This window comes from Elephas maximus, chromosome 2 (genome assembly GCF_024166365.1).
Source record: "Elephas maximus indicus isolate mEleMax1 chromosome 2, mEleMax1 primary haplotype, whole genome shotgun sequence".
Classification (NCBI taxonomy): Eukaryota; Metazoa; Chordata; class Mammalia; order Proboscidea; family Elephantidae; genus Elephas; species Elephas maximus.
In genome coordinates this window covers 110,623,005-110,643,106 of record NC_064820.1, presented here as the reverse complement: position 1 = coordinate 110,643,106, position 20,102 = coordinate 110,623,005, and the positions used below count along the sequence as shown (strand labels likewise).

General features: G+C 37.4%; 1 protein-coding gene across 1 annotated transcript in view; it reads left to right on the top strand.

Annotated features, from left to right (window-relative positions):
* SLCO6A1 (solute carrier organic anion transporter family member 6A1) overlaps positions 1–20,102 on the top strand; it is a 130,211-nt gene that overhangs the window by 43,446 nt on the left and 66,663 nt on the right. Inside the window, exon 8 of the mRNA XM_049868087.1 lies at positions 18,594–18,738. Within this exon, the coding sequence (XP_049724044.1) occupies positions 18,594–18,738 (145 nt within the window). The remainder of the gene's footprint in view (positions 1–18,593; positions 18,739–20,102) is intronic.

The window sequence follows — 20,102 nt, the reverse complement described above, 5'->3', positions numbered from 1 at the left end:
AAATGAAATATGGGAGTTTTACCTCTTTGAGCCTCACTTTCCTCAGCTTGGAAATTGGTACAAAAATGGTACCTTCCTCATAGGATGTAAGCTACAGAGCTCAGTGCATAGTCTATAGTAAAAACTCAATAAATAAATAATATGAACACCAGCTTGAGATATTTATGGCTTTAAGCAAGGAAACTGCACAAAAAAATTAGGGGAAAACTTCATAACATGATTTTCCTCTTATCTTGTTAAGAGGAGTGGGTAATAACCAGAGAAAAAATTAAAGAGACTGGTGTGAGAGCAATATGAGGAACTTGGTTTTGACTAAATAAAAATTGTCTTCTCTATTAATCATATAGTTCAGTATCTCCTGGCACATGAAATTTAGTTGGTATCCTTTGCTTGCAGTCCAATGGCTGTTTAGAAGCTCCTGACATAAGCACTGGTGGAAAATCATTCCAGCAAGCAAATCATTCCAGCAAGTGTATCACCATCGTTATATGACTTATTGGCCAAGAGCTGGTTGAAGTACGCACCTCCTGATTTTCTAGACATATGTTTTATTTTAAGAGTTTTCTTAAATTGTTGTGAATTTTATTAAGGGGAGCCAGAGAAGTGGCTATGTTTAGAATGGATTTCCTTTACTAGTACCATTTCTCTTGCTGGTAATTACATTAAAAAAAAGTGAGGACAGAAAAGTTTTATTGAAATATTAGTAAAGGTAATTTTTAAAGGGTTTCAAAATAGATAAAATAGACAAATAAAATAAAGGATAAAAGGCTGGAACACAGATAAATATTTAACATTTTTATTATGTTGTAATATCCATGAGGTTAAAAGTTATAAATCTAAAAGATAAGATTAAGCTTGAAGAATAGAAAGTAGTTGAACAGTAACTAAGAACAAAATGCATGTTTTTTTTTATAGTTATAAGAATAAAATAGATATGAAACATATTTTTGAAGAATAAAAATAAAAAGCTTGGAGGTTAATGAAATAAATCATGAAAAAGAAAAAAGCATAGAAAATAAAATGTATTTTCTTAAACAGTCGCTGGTAAAGAGGTAAGGAATAATATTTCATAGGGGAAAAGCTTTTTTCAAATATGTGGAGAAGAGATATTTACCCTCTTTTTCTTCATCTCAGGCCTTAAGTTGTATGGGTTAATAGCAGAGATAGACAAAGTAGGGCTGTGTCTACAAAACCCGTTGTGACTGAATCGATTCTGACTCATAGCGACCCTATAGGACAGATTATAACTGGTCCATAGGGTTTCTAAGGAGTGACCAGTGGATTCGAACTGCTGACCTTTTTGGTTAGCAGCCCAATGCTTAACCACTGTGCCATCAGGGCTCCTCAAAGGAGGACTCAAATGATCAAAGAAAAAAAACAAAAAAAGCAAAGAAGTGTCACCTAAAATAGTTCTTGTCTACTATCAAATTAGTGAATACCCCTCTCCGCCCCTCCCTACCCACCCTTATAACCATCAAAGAATATTTTCTTCTGTGTTTAAACTATTTCTTGAGTTCTTATAATGGCGGTCTCATACAATACTTGCTTGTTCTTTTGCAACTGACTAATTTCACTCAACATAATGCTTTCTGGGCTTTTTAATGCTTTCTGGAAATTCCTCCATGTTATGATATGTTTCATGGATTTATCGTTGTTCTTTATTGATGTGTAGTATTCTGTTGTGTGAATATACCATAATTTATTTATCCATTCATCCGTTGATGGGCACCTTGGTTGCTTCCATCTTTTTGCTGTTGTAAACAGCGCTGCAATGAACATGGTTGTGCATATATCTGTTCGTGTAAAGGCTTTTATTTCCCTAGGATATATTCCAAGGAATGGGGTTGCTGGATTGTACAGTAGTTCTATTTTTAGCTTTTTTTTTTAATAATTTTTACTGTGCTTTAAGTGAAAGTTTACAAATCAAGTCAGTCTGTCACATATAAGCCTATATACACCTTACTCCATACTCCCACTTACTCTCCCCGCAATGAGTCAGCCCGCTCCCTCCTTCCAGTCTCTCCTTTTGTGACGGTTTTTCCAGTTTCTAACCCTCTCTACCCTCCCATCTCCCCTCCAGACAGGAGATGCCAACAGTCTCAAGTGTCCGCCTGATACAAGTAGCTCACTCTTCATCAGCATCTCTCTCCAACCCATTGTCCAGTCCCTTCCATGTCTGATGAGTTGTCTTTGGGAATGGTTCCTGTCCTGGGCCAACAGAAGGTTTGGGGACCATGACTGCTGGGATTCTTCTAGTCTCACTCAGACCATTAAGTTTGGTCTTTTTATAAGAATTTGGGGTCTGCATCCCACTGTTCTCCTGCTCCCTTAGGGGTTCTCTGTTGTGCTCCCTGTCAGGGCAGTCATTGGTTGTGGCCGGGCACCATCTAGTTCTTCTGGTCTCAGGATGATGTAAGTCTCTGGTTCATGTGGCCCTTTCTGTCTCTTGGGCTCATAGTTATTGTGTGACCTTGGTGTTCTTCATTCTCCTTTGATCCAGGTGGGTTGAGACCAATTGATGCATCTTAGATGGCCGCTTGTTAGCATTTAAGACCCTAGACGCCACACTTCGAAGTGAGATGCAGAATGTTTTCATAATAGAATTATTTTGCCAATTGACTTAGAAGTCCCTTTAAGCCATAGTCCCCAAACCCCCACCCTTGCTCTGCTGACCTTCGAAGCATTCAGTTTATCCCAGAAACTTCTTTGCTTTTGGTCCAGTCCAGTTGAGCTGACCTTCCATGTATTGAGTATTGTCCTTCCCTTCACCTAAAGTAGTTCTTATCTACTAACTAATCAGTAAATAACCCTCTCCCACTCTCCCTCCCTCCCCCCCCCGTAACCACAAAAGTATGTGTTCTCAGTTTATACTGTTTCTCAAGATCTTATAATAGTGGTCTTATACAATATTTGTCCTTTTGCCTCAGACTAATTTCACTCAGCATAATGCCTTTCAGGTTCCTCCATGTTATGAAATGTTTCACAGATTCCTCACTGTTCTTTATCGATGCGTAGTATTCCATTGTGTGAATATACCACAATTTAGTTAACCATTCATCCATTCATGGACACCTTGGTTGCTTCCAGCTTTTTGCTATTGTAAACAGTGCTGCAGTAAACATGGGCGTGCATATATCTGTTTGTGTAAGGGCTCTTATTTCTCTAGGGTATATTCCGAGGAGTGGGATTTCTGGGTTGTATGGTAGTTCTATTTCTAACTTTTTAAGAAAACTCCAGATAGATTTCCAAAGTGGTTGTACCGTTTTACATTCCCACCAGCAGTGTATAAGATTTCCAATCTCTCTGCAGCCTCTCCAACATTTATTATTTTGTGTTTTTTGGATTAATGCCAGCCTTGTTGGAGTGAGATGGAATCTCATTGTAGTTTTAATTTGCATTTCTCTAATGGCTAATGATCGAGAGCATTTTCTCATGTATCTGTTAGCTGTCTGAATATCTTCTTTAGTGAAGTGCATGTTCATATCCTTTGCCTACTTTTTGATTGGGTTGTTTGTCTTTTTGTGGTTGAGTTTTAACAGAATCATATAGATTTTAGAGATCAGGTGCTGGTCGGAGATGTCATAGCTGAAAATTTCTTCCCGATCTGTCTTTTTACTCTTTTGGTGAAGTCTTTAGATGAGCATAGGTGTTTGATTTTTTTAGGAGCTCCCAGTTATCTGGTTTCTCTTCGTCATTTTTGGTAATGTTTTGTATTCTCTTTATGCCTTGTATTAGGGCTCCTAACATTGTCCCTATTTTTTCTTCCATGACCTTTATCGTTTTAGTCTTTATGTTTAGGTCTTTGACCCACTTAGAGTTAGTTTTTGTGCATGTGTGAGGTATGGGTCCTGTTTCATTTTTTTGTAAATGGATATCCAGTTATGCCAGCACCATTTGTTAAAAAGACTATCTTTTCCCCAATTAACTGACACTGGGCCTTTGTCAAATATCAGCTGCTCATATGTGGATGGATTTATATCTGGGTTCTCAATTCTGTTCCATTGGTCTATGTGCCTGTTGTTGTACCAGTACCAGGCTGTTTTGACTACTGTGGCTGTATAATATGTTCTAAAATCAGGTAGAGTGAGGCCTCCCACTTTCTTCTTCTTTTTCAGTGATGCTTTACTTATCCGGTGCTTCTTTCCCTTCCATATGAAGTTGGTGATTTGTTTCTCCATCACATTAAAAAATGTCATTGGAATTTGGATCGGAAGTGCATTGTAAGTACAGATGGCTTTTGGTAGAATAGACATTTTTCCTATGTTAAGTCTTCTATCCATGAGCAAGGTATGTTTTTCCACTTAAGTAGGTCCTTTTTAGTTTCTTGCAGTAGTACTTTGTAGTTTTCTTTGTATAGGTCTTTTACATCTTCTTCTTGGGGGCTACTGTGAATGGTATTGATTTGGTGATTTCCTCTTCGATGTTCTTTTTGTTGATGTAGAGGAATCCAAGTGATTTTTGTATGTTTATCTTATAACCTGAGACTCTGCCAAACTCTTCTATTAGTTTCAGTAGTTTTCTGGAGGATTCCTTAGGGTTTTCTGTGTATAAGATCATGTCATCTGCAAACAGAGATAATTTTACTTCTTCCTTGCCAATCCGGATCCCCTTTATTTCTTTGTCTAGCCTAATTGCTCTGGCTAGGACCTCTAGCACAATGTTGAATAAGAGCGGTGATAAAGGGCATCCTTGTCTGATTCCTGTTCTCAAGGGAAACGCTTTCAGGCTGTCTCCATTTAGAGTGATGTTGGCTGTTGGCGTTGGCTATTGGCTTTGTATAGATGCCCTTTATTATGTTGAGGAATTTTCCTGCAATTCCTATTTTGCTGAGAGTTTTTATCATGAATGGGTGTTGGACTTTGTCAAATGCCTTTTCTGCATCAATTGATAAGATCATGTGGTTTTTGTCTTTTGTTTTATTTATATGGTGGATTACATTAATGGTTTTTCTAATATTAAACCAGCCTTGCATACCTGGTATAAATCCCACTTGGTCGTGGTGGATTATTTTTTTGATATGTTTTTGAATTCTATTGGCTAGAATTTTGTTGAGGATTTTTTCATCTATGTTCATGAGGGATATAGGTCTGTAATTTTCTTTTTTTGTGGTGTGTTTACCTGGTTTTCGTATCAGGGATGTGGTGGCTTCATAGAATGAGTTAGGTAGTATTCCATCATTTTCTATGCCTTGAAATACCTTTAGTAGTAGTGGTGTTAACTCTTCACTGAAAGTTTGGTAGAACTCTGCAGTGAAGCCATCCGGGCCAGGGCTTTTTTTTGTTGGGGGTGTTTTGATTTCCTTTTCAATTTCTTTTTTTGTTATGGGTCTATTTAGTTGTTCTACTTCTGATTGTGTTAGTTTAGGTAGGTAGTGTTTTTCTAGGAATTCATCCATTTCTTCTAGGTTTGCAAATTTGTTAGAGTACAATTTTTTGTAATAATCTGATATGATTCTTTTAATTTCAGTTGGGTCTGTTGTGATGTGGCCCATCTCGTTTTTTATTCAGGTTATTTGTTTCCTTTCCTGTATTTGTTTAGTCAGTCTGGCCAATAGTTTATCAATTTTGTTAATTTTTTCAAAGAACCAGGTTTTGGCTTTGTTAATTCTTTCAATTGTTTTTCTCTTCTCTTATTTTTATTATCATTTATTTTTTGTTTTCTTCTGTTGCTTGCTTTCTATTTTTTCAAGTTGTAGCGACAGTTCTCTGATTTTGGCTCTTTCTTCTTTATGTATGTGTGCATTTATCGATATAAATTGACCTCTGAGCACCGCTTTTGCTGTGTCCCAGAGGTTTTGATAGGAAGTATTTTCATTCTCGTTGCATTCGATGAATTTCTTTATTCCCTCCTTAATGTCTCCTATAACCCAGTCTTTTTTCAGCAGGGTATTGTTCAGTTTCCAAGTATTTGATTTCTTTTCCCTAATTTTTCTGTTATTGATTTCCACTTTTATGGCCTTATGGTCTGAGAAGATGCTTTGTAATATCTCGATGTTTTGGATTCTGCAAAGGTTTGTTTTATGACCTAATATGTGGTCTATTCTAGAGAATGTTCCATGTGCTCTCGAAAGAAAAGTATACTTTGCAGCTGTTGCGTGGAGTGTTCTGTATAAGTCTATGAGGTCAAATTGGTTGATTGTAGCAATTAGGTCTTCCGTGTCTCTATTGAGCTTCTTACCGGAAGTCCTGTCCTTCTCCGGAAGTGGTGTGTTGAAGTCTGCTACTATAATTGTGGAGGTGTCTATTGCACTTTTCAGTTCTGTTAAAGTTTGTTTTATGTATCTTGCAGCCCTGTCATTGGGTGCATAAATATTTAATATGGTCATATCTTCCTGGTCAATTGTCCCTTTAATCATTTTGTAGTGTCCTTCTTTATCCTTTGTGGTGGATTTAACTTTAAAGTCTATTTTGTCAGAAATTAATATTGCTACTCCTGCTCTTTTTGATTGTTGTTTTCTTGATATATTTTTTTCCAGCCTTTGAGTTTTAGTTTGTTTGTGTCTCTAAGTCTAAGGTGTGTCTCTTGTAGGCAGCATATAGACGGATCGTGTTTCTTTATCCCGTCTGAAGCTCTCTGTCTCTTTATCGGTGCATTTAGTCCATTTATATTCAGCGTAATTATAGATAAGTATGTTTAGAGCTGTCATTTTGATGCCTTTTTGTGTGTGTTGTTGACAATTTCATTTTACACTTATTTTTTTGTGCTGGGACATTTTTCTTTGTAAATTGTGTGTTCCTCATTTTCATAGTAGTTGAATTTATGTTTGCTGAGTTGTTATGTTTTTCTTGGTTTTTATTTTGAGTTATGGAATTGTTAGACGTCTTTGTGGTTACCTTAATATTTACCCCTATTTTTCCAAGTAAAAACCTAACTTGTGTTGTCCTATATTGCCTTGTTTTCCTCTCCATGTGGCAGTTCTATGCCTCCTGAATTTAGTCCCTCTTTTTGATTATTGTGATCTTTTACATATTGACTTCAATGATTCCCTGTTTTGAGCATTTTTTTCTTTTTAAAAATTAATCTTAATTTGTTTTTGTGATTTCCCTATTTGAGTTGATATCAGGATGTTCTGTTCTGTGAGCTTTTGTTGTGCTGGTATCTGATATTATTGATTTTCTGACCAAACAATTTCCTTTAGTATTTCTTGTAGCTTTGGTTTGGTTTTTGCAAATTCTCTAGCTTATGTTTATCTGTAAATGTTTTAATTTCACCTTCATATTTGAGAGAGAGTTTTGCTGGATATATGATCCTTGGCTGGAAGTTTTTCTCCTTCAGTGCTCTATATATGTCATCCCATTGCCTTCTTGACTGCATGGTTTCTGCTGAGTGGTCTGAACTTATTCTTATTGATTCTCCTTTGTAGGAGACCTTTCTTTTATCCCTGGCTGCTTTTAAAATTTTCTCTTTATCTTTGGTTTTGGCAAGTTTGATGATAATATGTCTTGGTGATTTTCTTTTTGGATCAATCTTTAATGGGATTCGATGAGCATCTTGGATAGATATACTTTCATCTTTCATGATGTCAGGGAAGTTTTCTGCCAACAGATCTTCAACTATTCTCTCTGTATTTTCTGCTATCCCTCCCTTTTCTGGGACTCCAATCACACGCAAGTTATTCTTCATGCTAGAGCCCCAAATGATTCTTAGGGTTTCTTCATTTTTTTTAATTCTTTTATCTGATTTTTTTCAACTGTATTGGTGTCAATTCCCTTATCCTCCATCTCCCCCACTCTGCATTCCAACTGCTCGATTCTGTTCCTCTGACTTCCTATTGCATTGTCTAATTCTGTAATTTTACTGTTAATCTTTTGGATTTCTGAATGCTGTCTCTCTATGGTTTCTTGCAGCTTATTAAGTTTTCCACTATGTTCTTGAATAATCTTTTTGATTTCTTCAACTGCTTTATCAGCATGTTGCTTGGCTTTTTCTGTAGATTGCCTTATTTCATTTCTGAGGTCATCCCTGATGTCTTGAAGCATTCTGTAGACTAGTTTTTTATATTCTGCATCTGGCAATTCCAGGATTGTGTCTTCATTTGGGAAAGATTTTGATTCTTTAATTTGGGGAGTTGTAGAAGCAATCATGGTCAGCTTCTTTATGTGGTTTGATATCGACTGCTAGCTCCGAGCCATCTATAAGATATTGTAATGATTTATTTTATATTTGCTCACTGAGTCTTATCTTGTTTTGTGTTCTTTCAGTATACGTAGATGGGCTACTAGATTGCGCTCTCTTGATTGTTGTAGCCCTTGAATCTCTTATGTCCTATTACCAGCTGGTTTGGGCTGTTAGCAGATATTAGCAGATATATAAGCCTAAGAGTCCCTTCACTATTCTTGAGTAGAAATCTGATTTTGGGTCACCAAGTGTGTGGTGCAGACTGTCACCTATTCACCTAGAAGAGTAGTGGTGGTAGTTGTGTGCACCAGATTCTAGTAGCAGCAGGGGGTCACACTCTGGGGGGGGCAGGATGCTGACATGCTTCCCCCAAAGGCCAGTGAGGTAGGTGTGTCCCTATTCCTAAAGCACTTTGGTGGGTGGGCTCTGCAGCTGTACCTTAGGCACCCAGTGCAAATACCTCTACAGATTGGTAGGTGTCACCATCCTCAGACCCCTAACGCAGGAGGCTAGGTGGTCTGGGGGGAGCCTCGGCCCTCAGTTCCCCGTTGTGGGTCAGTGAGGGTTTCTGTTGAATACACAGAGATATTAGACCTGGGAAACTTGTCTTTCCAGTAATCTGCTAAAACAATTACAGTCAGATCCCTATCAGAATTGCCTTTGCATTAAAATAGCCACCTTGTTCCCTGTAGGGATGAAAGCCCAAGACAGTGGATCTCATATGCTTGGCTTGAGCTGGTTCTGTATTTTTAGTCCAATTTTGGGAAGTCAGGGAAGGATTTTTGGTCCCTGGGTTTTTTGTAGCTGCTTCACTCAGGCCAGGAGAATGGGTTAGGAAAAGACCAAAAAAAAAAAAAAAACCATAGAGCACTTCACTGTCTGGCTCAGGAAATTCCAATGTTAATGAAGCCGCCTGGGAAGGGGAGGGGAGGGACCAGATAGATAGGAGAGAGTAGCACCCTGGAATATAGACAAAGTTACTTATCTTGCTTGGTGATGACTGTTTCATCTGAGATTCCAGAGGGGCATGTAGCCTGTGTGCGTTGGCTGGGTCAAGATTGCCCCCAAGGGTCAGGCCCGCGTCCTGTGCTCCTGCTGTCTCAGAAGCCGTGGTCAGTTCCTCCGCTCCCATTCCAAAGCCCAGCGCCAAGGTTCCCTGGCTGGGACACTGCACTCCAAGCTCCAAAACCAGTCGCTGCCTCCTGGTGACTTCTCCTCCTGTTAGCCGCGTTGCTGTGCTGCCTGTATGCACTGGCTGGGCTTCCCCCGAGGTCACTTCTGGGGGCTAGGGCTGTGTCCCATGTTTGCGCCATCTAAGGATGCTGTGCTCAGTTTCCCTGTGCCCAGTCCAAAGCCCGGCGCCAAGGTTTTCTGACTGGGACGCTGGCTCCAGGCTCCGAAAACAGTCGTTGCTTCCCCGTGGTTGCTCATTCTCAGTCTCTGTCACTCAGGTCAACTCTTTAGATCTGTATTTGATAGTGAGGGTTCATAGATTGTCATGTATGTAATGGATTCACTTGTTTTTCCGAGTCTTTGTTGCAAGAGGGATCCGAGGTAGCTTCTACCTAGTCAGCCATCTTGGCCCTGCCTCAGGAATTCAGTTTTAACAAGTTCCCATCTAGGAGCCTTGGAGACACAATGGTTAAGCACTGGGCTGCTAGCCCAAAAGTCTATTTCTAGCTTTTTAAGGAAGCGCCAAATTGATTTCCAAAGTCGTACATTTTACATTCCCCCTGCAGTGTATAAGTGTTCCACACTCTCCACAACCTCTCCAACATTTATTATTTGGTGTTTTTTGGATCAAGGCCAGCCTTGTTGGGGTGAGAAGGAATCTCATTGTAGTTTTGATTTGCATTTCTGTAATGGCTAATGAACCGACTCAATGGCAATGGGTTAATGGCTAATGATCATGAGCATTTCCTCATGTATCTTTTAGCTGCCTGAATGTCTTCTTTGATGAAGTGACTGTTCATATCCTTTCCTCATTTTTTAACTGGGTTATTTGTCTTTTTGTTGTTGAGTTTTTGTAGTATCATGTAGATTTTAGAGATCCGATGCTGATCGGAAATGTCACAGCTAAAAACTTTTTCCCAGTCTGTAGGTAATCTTTTTACTCTTTTGGTGAAGTCTTTGGATGAGCATAGGTGTTTGATTTTTAGGAGCTCCCAGTTATCTAGTTTCTCCTCTGCATTGTTAGTAAGGTTTTGTATACTGTTTATGCCATGTATTAGGGCTCCTAGTGATATCCCTATCTTTTCTTCCATGATCTTTATCATTTTAGATTTTATATTTAGGTTTTGACCCATTTTGAGTTACTTTTTGTGCATGGTGTGAGGTATCAGTCTTGTTTCATTTTTTTGCGGATGGATATCCATCTATGCCAGCACCATTTGTTAAAGAGACTGTCTTTTCCCCTTTTAATAGACTTTGGGCCTTCGTCAAATATCAGCTGCTCATATGTGGATGGATTTATGTCTGGATTCTCAATTCTGTTGCGTTGGTCTATGTATCTGTTGTTGTACCATTACCAGGTTGTTTTGACTACTGTGGCAGTACAGTATGTTCTAAAATCAGGTAGTGTGAAGCCCCCTACTTTGTTCTTTTTCAGTAATGTTTTACTTATCTGGGGCCTCTTTCCCTTCCATTTGAAGTTAATGATTTGTTTCTCCATCTCATTAAAAAATGTTGTTGGAATTTGGATCATAATTACATTGTATCTATAGATCACTTTTGGTTGAATAGACATTTTTACAATGTTGAGTCTTCCTTTCCATGAGCAAGGTAAGTTTTTCCGCTTACATAGGTCTCTTGGTTTCTTGCAGTAGTGTCTTGTAGCTTTCTATGTGTAGGTCTTTTATTTCTCTGGTTAGATTTATTCCTAAGTATTTTATCTTCTTGGGGGCTACTTTAATGACATTGATTTGGAGATTTCCCCTTCAACGTTTTTTTTTTGGTGTAGAGGAATGCAATGGATTTTTGTATGTTTATATTGTATCCTGATAGTCTGCTGAACTCTTCTATTGGTTTTAGTAGGCTTCTTGAGGATTCTTTAGCATTTTCTGTGCATAAGATCATGTCATCTGCAAATAGAGATATTTTTTCTTCTTCCATACTAATCTGGATGCCCTTTATTTCTTTATCTAGCCTAGTTGCTCTGGCTAGGACCTCTAGCACAATGTTGAACAAGAGTGGTGATAAAGGGCATCCTTATGTGGGATGCTTTCAGACTCTCTCCATTTAGGATGATGTTGGCTGTTGGCTTTGTATCAATGTCCTTTATTATGTTGAGTAATTTTCCTTCTATTCCTATTTTGTTGAGAGTTTTTATCATGAATGGGTGTTGGATTTTATCAAATTCCTTTTCTGCATCAATTGGTAAGATCATATGATTCTTGTCTTTTGTTTTATTTATATGATGGATTACACTGATTGTTTTTCTAATGTTAAACCATCCCTGCGTATCTGGTATGAACCCCAGTTGGTCATGATGAATTATTTTTTTGATATGTTGTTGAATTCTATTGGCTAGAATTTTGTTGAGGATATTTGCATCTAAGTTCATGAGGGACCCACAAACCCACTGCCATCATGAGGGACATAGGTCTGTAATTTAATTTTTTTTTTTTTACTTGGTTTTTACCTGGTTTTGGTATTGGGGATATGCTGGCTTCATAAAATGAGTTTAGGAGTATTCCATCCTTTTCTATCCTCTGAAATACCTTTAGTATTAGCAGTGTTAATCTTCTCTGAAAGGTTGGTAGAACTCTCCAGCAAAGCCAGTAAAGATATCCTGTCCAGGGTTTTTTGTTGTTGTTGTTGTTGGGAGTTTTTTAATTACCTTTTCAATCTTCTTTAGTTATAGGTTTATTAGTTCTTCTACCTCTGATTATGTTAGTTTAAGTAGATAGTATGTTTCTAGAAATTCATCCACTTCTAGGTTTTCAGATTTTTACAGTACAATTTTTCCTAGTAATCTGATATGATTCTTTTACTTTTAGTTGGGTCTGTTTTGATATTGCCCATCTCATTTCTTATTCAGGTTATTTGCTTCCTCTCCTGTTTTTCTTTTGTCAGTTTGGCCAATGGTTTATCAATTTTGTTAGCTTTTTTGTAGAACCAGCTTTTGGTCTTGTTAACTCTATCAATTGTTTTTCTGTTCTTTATTTCTTTTAATTTTGCTCTAATTTTTATTATTTGCTTTCTTCTGGTTCCTGAGGGTTTCTTTTGTTGTTCTCTTTTTATTTGTTCAAACTGTAGGGATAATTCTTTGATTTTGGCCCTTTCTTCTTTTTGAATATGTGTGTTTATTGCAATAAATTGACCTCTGAGCACTGCTTTCAGTGTTTCCCAAAGGTTCTGGTAGGAAGTGTTTTCATTCTCATTGGATTCCATGAATTTCTTTATTCCATTCTTAATTTCTTCTATAACCCAGTCGTTTTTGAGCAGGGTATTGTTCGGTTTCCAGTGTTTTTGATTTCTTTTCCCTACTTTTTCTGTGATTGATTTCTACTTTTATGGATTTATGGTCTGAGAAGATACTTTGTAATATTTTGATGTTTTGGATTCTGTTAAGGCTTGCTTTATGACCTAATATGTGTTCTATTCTAGAGAATGTTCCATGTGCATTGGAAAAGAAAATATACTTGGCTGCTGTCATATGGAGTGCTCTGTATATGTCTATGAGGTCAAGTTGGTTGATTGTGACATTTAAATCTTCCGTGTCTTTCTTGAGCTTCTTTCTGGATGTTCTGTCCTTCACTGAAAGTGGCGTATTGAAATCTACTATTATTATAGATCTGTCTATCTCATTTTTCAATGCTGTTAGAGTTTGTTTTATGTGTTTTGAAGCAACTAATATTTATTAGTTGCATAAATATTTAATACCTCCTGTTATATTGTCCCTTTAACCATTATATAGTATCGTTCCATATCCTTTGTAGTGGATTTAACTTTAAAGTCTATTTTGTCAGAAATTAATATTGCCACTCCTGCCCTTTTTTGACTGGTTGTTTGCTTGATATACTTTTTCCATCCTTTGAGTTTTAGTTTGTTTGTGTCTCTAAGTCTAAGGTGTATCTCTTTTAGGCAGCATATAGACAGATCATGTTTTTTTTTTTTAATCCATTCTGCCTCTCTCTGTCTCTTTATTGGTGCATTTACTTCATTTACATCCAGCGTAATTATGGATAGGTATGGTTTTAGTGCTATCTTTCTGATGTATTTTTGTGTGTGTTGTTGACAGTTTCCTTTTCCCACTTAATTTTTTTGTGCTGAGTAGTTTTTCGTTATATGCTGTCTTTTCCTCTCATTCATTGTTTTTGATTTTGCTTTTGCTGAGTCTTTATGTTTTTCTTGTATTTTATTTTGGTGTGTAGGATTGTTAATCTCCTTTGTGGCTACCTTAATATTTACCCTTTTTTCCTAAGTGTAAACCTAGCTTTTATTTCTTTATATCACCTTGACTTCCTCTCCATAAGAAAGATCTATGACTACATTTTTTATTCCCTCTTTATTGTTTTAATGTTCTCTTCTTTTACATAATGACATCACTGTGCCCCCATTTTTAGCATTTTTTATCTTGATTTGTTTTTATGATTTCTATCTGGGTTGATATCTTGTTGCTCTGTCCTGTGTTCTAGTTTTGGTTGATATCTGATGTTATTGATTTTCTAACCACAGAACTCCCTTTGGTATTTCTTGTAGTTTTGGTTTGGATTTTACAAATTCTCTGAATTTCTTTTTATCTGGAAATGTCCTCATTTCGCCTTCATATTTGAGAGACAGTTTTGCTGGACATATGATTCTTGGCTGGCAGTTTTTTTCCTTCCATGCTTTATATAAGTCATCCTATTGCCTTCTTGCCTGCATGGTTTCTGCTGAGTAGTTTGAGCTTATTCTTATTGATTCTCCTTTGTAGCTGACTTTTCATTTATCCCTAGCGGCTCTTAAAATTCTGTCTTTATCTTTGGTTTTGGCAAGTTTGATTATAATATACCTTGGTGACTTTCTTTTGAGATTGACTTATGTGGAGTTTGATGAGCATTTTAGGTAGATATCTTCTCATCTTTCACGACATCAGGGAAGTTTTGTGCCAACAAATCCTCAACAATTCTGTCTGTATTTTCTGTTGTCCCTCCCTGTTCTGGTACTCCAATCACTCATAGGTTATTTCTCTTGATAGAGTCCCACATGATTCTTAGGGTTTCTTCATTTTTCTAAATTCTTTTATCTGATTTTTCTTCAAATATATTGGTGCCAAGTGCTTTATCTTCAAGTTTACAAATAGTGCCTTCCATTTGCTCAATTCTGCTTCTCTGACTTTCTATTGAGTTGTCTAATTCTCTAATTTTATTGTTAATCTTCTGAATTTCTGATTGCTGTTTCTTTATGGATTCTTGCAGCCTATCAAATTTTCATTGTGTTCTTGAATAACGATTTAAATTTCTTCAGCTGCTTTATCTTTGTGTTCCTTGGCTTGTTCTGAATTTTGCCTGATCTCCTTCCTGACCTGTTTAGGAGTTCTGTATGTTAACCTTTTGTATTGTACATCTGGTAATTCCAGGAATACATCTTCATCTGGAAGATCCCTTGATTCTTTGTTTTGAGAGCTTGTTGAACTGATCATTGTCTGCTTCTTTATGTGATTTGATATTGACTTTTGTCTCTGAGCCATCTACACATTATCATATTAATTTATTTTATGTTTGCTTACTGTATCCTAGCTTCGTGCTTTCTTTTGTTTTGATATTCCCAAATAGACTGACTGAGTGAGCTAGGTTGATTATTTGCACCTTTGAGGCAGTAATGTCCTTTCACCAGATGGCTAGAGCTGTTATCAGGTATATTAATCTAGAAGTCCATTCACTTTTCTTGTATGGACTCAGCTCAGGTGTCCAGGTAGTTGGTCACCAAGTGTGTGGTATAGGCTCTGTCCTGTAGTCTTAGAGGGTCAGGGGTGATTGGTGTAGGCACAGGTATTTGTTTGCAGCAGGGAGTCATACTCTGAATAAAACAGAGAGCTGACAACCATCCCCCAGGTGTCTGTGAGGAAAGTGTGTCCCTCTTTCCTAGAGTGCACGCAGGTGGGTGGGTTCTGCAGCCAGACCATGGGCACCCAACGCTTTTGGTTGTAAGGAGTGGGAAGCATCACTTATCCTTGGACCCCTGCTGTGGGTGGCTAGGTGACATGGATGGAGCCACCAGTCCTCAGGCCCCTGATGTGGGTAGGTGAGGACCCTGTTTAATAGGTAAAGCTGTGTCCAACATCAAAAACCCACCTTCCAGTACACAGGTGAAACATTTAAAGTCAGATCTCAAGCACATACAGTGTTGCAGTCTACCAACAAAGACCTAATCTCCTGAAATGGGCCCACACAGGTCCATGCTGGGGTGAAAGGTATTCAATGTCCGTGGGCCATTTGTGCCTGGACAGGAGCTGCTTCTGTCCTGAGCTCCCTAGCTTAGTGGAGCTAGCAGATTATCTTTTCCCCCAGTTGTTAATTGATTCCTTCTCCAAGGCCAAGAGAATGGCTCAGGGTGAGCAGCAGTACCTATCTCAGGCCCAGGGAAATCTACAGCCACTGAAGGTGGCTTTGGAGCTGGGGGTGCAGTAAATAAATGCAAGTACTTAGCTTTTGCCGAGAGTGTTGTTCTTCTCTGGTTCTGGAGGTGTGAGTAGACTGTGCTGCTCACTGTCTCTCCCTGAGGAAACGCTGTCCTGAATGCTACTGCCAGCCCTTCCTCGGTTTCTCCAGGGGATTGTGCCTGAGGGGAGCTAGTTCTCTCCGAGTCAGGTCCAGCAACTCCTCGCCATTTCTGAACTGTTTCTTCCTCTGCTTGCTTCTTAGTCCAATTTCCTAACTTTGCCTTTGATGGTCAGGGCTCCTAGCTTATCATATATATAATCATTTCACTTATTCTTTTGGGTCTTTGTTGTAAAAGGGATCACTGGAAGCATCTGACTACTCCGCCATCTCCGCCCCGCCTTTTCAGTACCATCAATTCTCCATCATATGCTACCTCCTGAAATGGCTGAACGTCAACCAGTTGTTTTTGGTACAGTGACTGTATTACTTCCAACTTCCCTTGATGCTTCCTGCATTGTTCAATATCTTGCTCATAGTATCCTTTAATATTGCAACTCGAGGCTTGAATTTTTTTCTTCAGTTCTTTCAGCATGAGAGACATGCCAAAAGTGTTCTTTCCTTTTGGTTTTGTAACTGTAGGTCTTTGCACATTTCATTGTAATACTCTACTTTGTCTTCTTCAGCTGCCCTGTGAAATCCTTTCTTTTCAGTTCTTCTACTTCATCATCTCTTCTGTTTGCTTTAGCTACTCTATGTACAAGAGCAAGTTTCAGAATCTCTTCTGACATCCATTTTGGACTTTTCTTTCTTTCCTGTCTTTTTAATGACTTTTTGCTTTCTTCATATATAATGTCCTTGATGTCATGCCACAATTTGTCTGGACTTCTGTCATTAGTATCCAATGCATCTGGTGTAATATACTCAAGGTCTCGTGGACTTGTTTTAATTTTCTTCAGCTTCAACTCATGCTTGCATATGTGAATTGATGGTTTGTTCTGCAGTCGGCCCCTGACCTTGTTCTGGCTGATGATATTGAGCTTCTCCATTGTCTCTTTCTATAAATGTAGTCAGTTTGATTCCTACGTAGTCCAACTGGTGAGGTCCACATCAATAGTCACCATTTGTGTTGTCGACAAAAGGCATTTCCAATGAATAGGTTGTTGGTCTTGCAAAATTCTATGGTTCAATCTCCAGCATCGTTTCTATCACTGGGGGCATGTTTTCCAACTTCTAATCCTTCTTCTTTTTGTCCAACTTTCACATTCGAATCACTGCATCTCAATTGCATGTTTGATTGATTTCAGACTGCAGAAGTTGGTAAAAATCTTCAGTTTCTTCGACTTTGGCCTTAATGGGTGGTGTGTAAATTTGAGTAACAGTCTTATTAACTGGTCTTTCTTGTAGGCATATGGATATTATTCTATTACTGAGAGCAGCATTGTACTTCAGGATAGATCTTGAAATGTTCTCTTTGACAATGATGGTGGTGCCATTCCTCTTCAATTTGTCATTCCCAGCATAATAGACTATGTGATTGTCCAATTCAAAATGGTCAATACCAGTCCATTTCAGCTTATTATCTTCTAGCATTCCATTTCATTTTTGACAACTTTAAATTTTCTTAGGTTTGTACTCTGACATTCCGTGTCCTGATCATTAATGGATGTTTTCAGCTGTTTCTTCACATCTTGAGTAGTGCCACAGCAAATGAAGGTCCTGAAAGCATTATTCCAACCATGTCATTAAGGTCGGTTCTACTTTGAGAAGGCAGGTCTTTCCCCATTTTGTTTTAAGTGCCTTCCAACCCGAGGGGCTCATCTTCCAGCACTATATCAGACAAAGTTCTGCTGCTATTCATAAGGTTTTCACCAACCAGTTTTTTCAGAAGTGGACTGCTGGATCCTTCTTCTTAGTCTGTCTTAGTCTAGAAGCTCCACTGAAACCTGTCCAACATGGTGATTGTGCTGGTATTTGAAATACTAGTTGCATAGCTTCCAGCATCATAGTAACACACAAGCCACCACAGTATGACAAATTGACAGACCGGTGATAAACTATCATGTTAGTTACTCTGAATAGTGAAATAGGTAATAGTAAACCATCCCTGTATATCCTAGTAAGACTTCTGAATAAGTTCAACAAGTTTACTAGAGTACAGTATTTCTATAACTTCACTTTTTATTTAGGTAATTTCAGGAGTAAAATACAATTGTATCTTATTAATTGTAGTCCTCATGATTTTCCCTGAATGTTACTTAAATTTCCTTTGTCTTTTAGTTAAAAAAAAAAAAAAGACTTGCTAAGAAGATTAATAAATGAGTAAACAAAAGTAAAGGGAAATTCTAGATACCTGGTTAATGACCTATTTATTTTTTGTGAATCTTTCCAATAAGCTGTCAGACTCACAAATTAAAATTATAGATGTTATAGAGAGCAAATTATGGGAAAAAAAAGAGAAGACAAGAAAATGAACAACCATAACAAAAAACATTTTAAAAACGACATGACCTGTAGGAGCCTTAGTGGTGGGGTGGTTAAAGTGATTGACTGCTAACCAAAAGACTAGGGGTTCGAAACCACCAGTGGCTTCTTGGGAGCAAGTTGTGGAAGTCTACTTCTGTAGAGTTTTACAGCCGCGGAAATGCTATGGGGCCTCCATGACTCGGAGTCAACTCAATGGTAGTGAGTTTGGTTTTTGGATATATGACTTTTATGGTTTAGGTTATTGGTGAATTTTAAGATATCTGTTTGGATTTGTATTTTTTCAATATTTTTGCTTTAGATTGCAAAAAGTAAAATTTTTGTGGATTGATCATTAACACACATTTGAGCGTATCTATTGCTATTAACCTAATAAAATAGTTGATATGTAACTCATTTCTATTTCAGATTTTGATGAAGAATCAAGTGTTTGTGTGCCTAGCTCTGTCCAGAGCTACTGAAAATTTACTTGTTATTGGAGTTTCTGAATTTTTGCCTAAATATATTGAAAATCAGTATGAATTAACACCCACAGTGGCAGCTACACTTGCAGGTAGACTTTTCTGCTCATTGTGTTCATTTCAAAAATTTTGTATACAATTTTCATACACATATGTATGAAATATTTCAAATAAACACAGTACAGGGAGTATTAAGAACAGATAGCCTTTGCTCAAATTATGAAAATATGAGCACTTTACCATTGTTGTATTAATATTTTTTAACACATAATACTTTGTAAGGACTTCTGAACCTCCCTCGCTTAATACCATTTATTTTCCTTTCTCCTTCTGGGAAGGTAATCATTCTTCTGAAGTTAGAGTCCATCTTTCCCATACATGTTTGTATGTCTTTTCTGGTTATGTATATATCATATTTCTAAAATTCTTGTTTCATTTTGTAATAATCTTCTACTTTTTTAATCAGAAATTATACTGTTCAAATTCATGTTGATCTATATCTACTTACTGCATTTTAGCTGTGCTATGAAATTCTATTTTATAAATGTACCACTGTTTATTTATCCATGATCTTATTAATTTACCCTAATCTATCCACTGGCTGGTTAATGAACATGAAATTGCCTTCATTTTTTTTTCACTTTTCCAAACAATGCAATAATAAATAAGCCTGTTCATGTCTTCTGTGCACATTTATAATTTGATCTAGGTTTAGACATTAAAGGAGAATTGTATTGTGTACATCTTCATTGTTTCTAGATATTGAAAATTGGCTCTACAAAAGAGGTTGCAAATGAATGAAATATTTTAAGGTTACAGCATTAATATGAAAGTGATAAAGGTAATCATTTGTTTTAGGCTCTTAAAAATAAGAATATATGCTGTAAATTTTAGGGCAGTCAGCAAAAGAATAGTAAATGAGTATATTAATATAAAAAAATCTGATCAAAACAGGAAAGAAAAACAAACATAAAGCACGGGGTCCAAATAGAAAACAAATATTAAGATGTGCAGAGATATTATTGAGTAGATTTTGAGGTAAAGGGCACACCACTGACAGATTGCAAACAGTCCTGAAAGCCAAAAACATGATGCAGATTGGTTTCAAGAGCTATAATGATGGATTTTTCCATGACTGCACAACTTTGTTGGCCACTCAATAATCTGATCAATATAGGCTTGAACCAAACCCATTCAATTTGTTTCATATAGTATTTAACTAAGGCTAATATCGACAGTACTCTAAGCAACAGGATGAGGCCAACATGCAGTACTAACCTCAGTATCACTCTCTAAGGTCCTGGACCCAGCCAGCTGAACAAATTCCTTAGTTATCCAGGTGTATTTTAGAAAGCCAAGTGGCTTTCTTCTTCAGTTTCTGTACTGACCTTTATACTTAGCCTGAGGCATTAATACAGGTAGAATAATAGAATGTATTATTAGTTGCACAGATTCC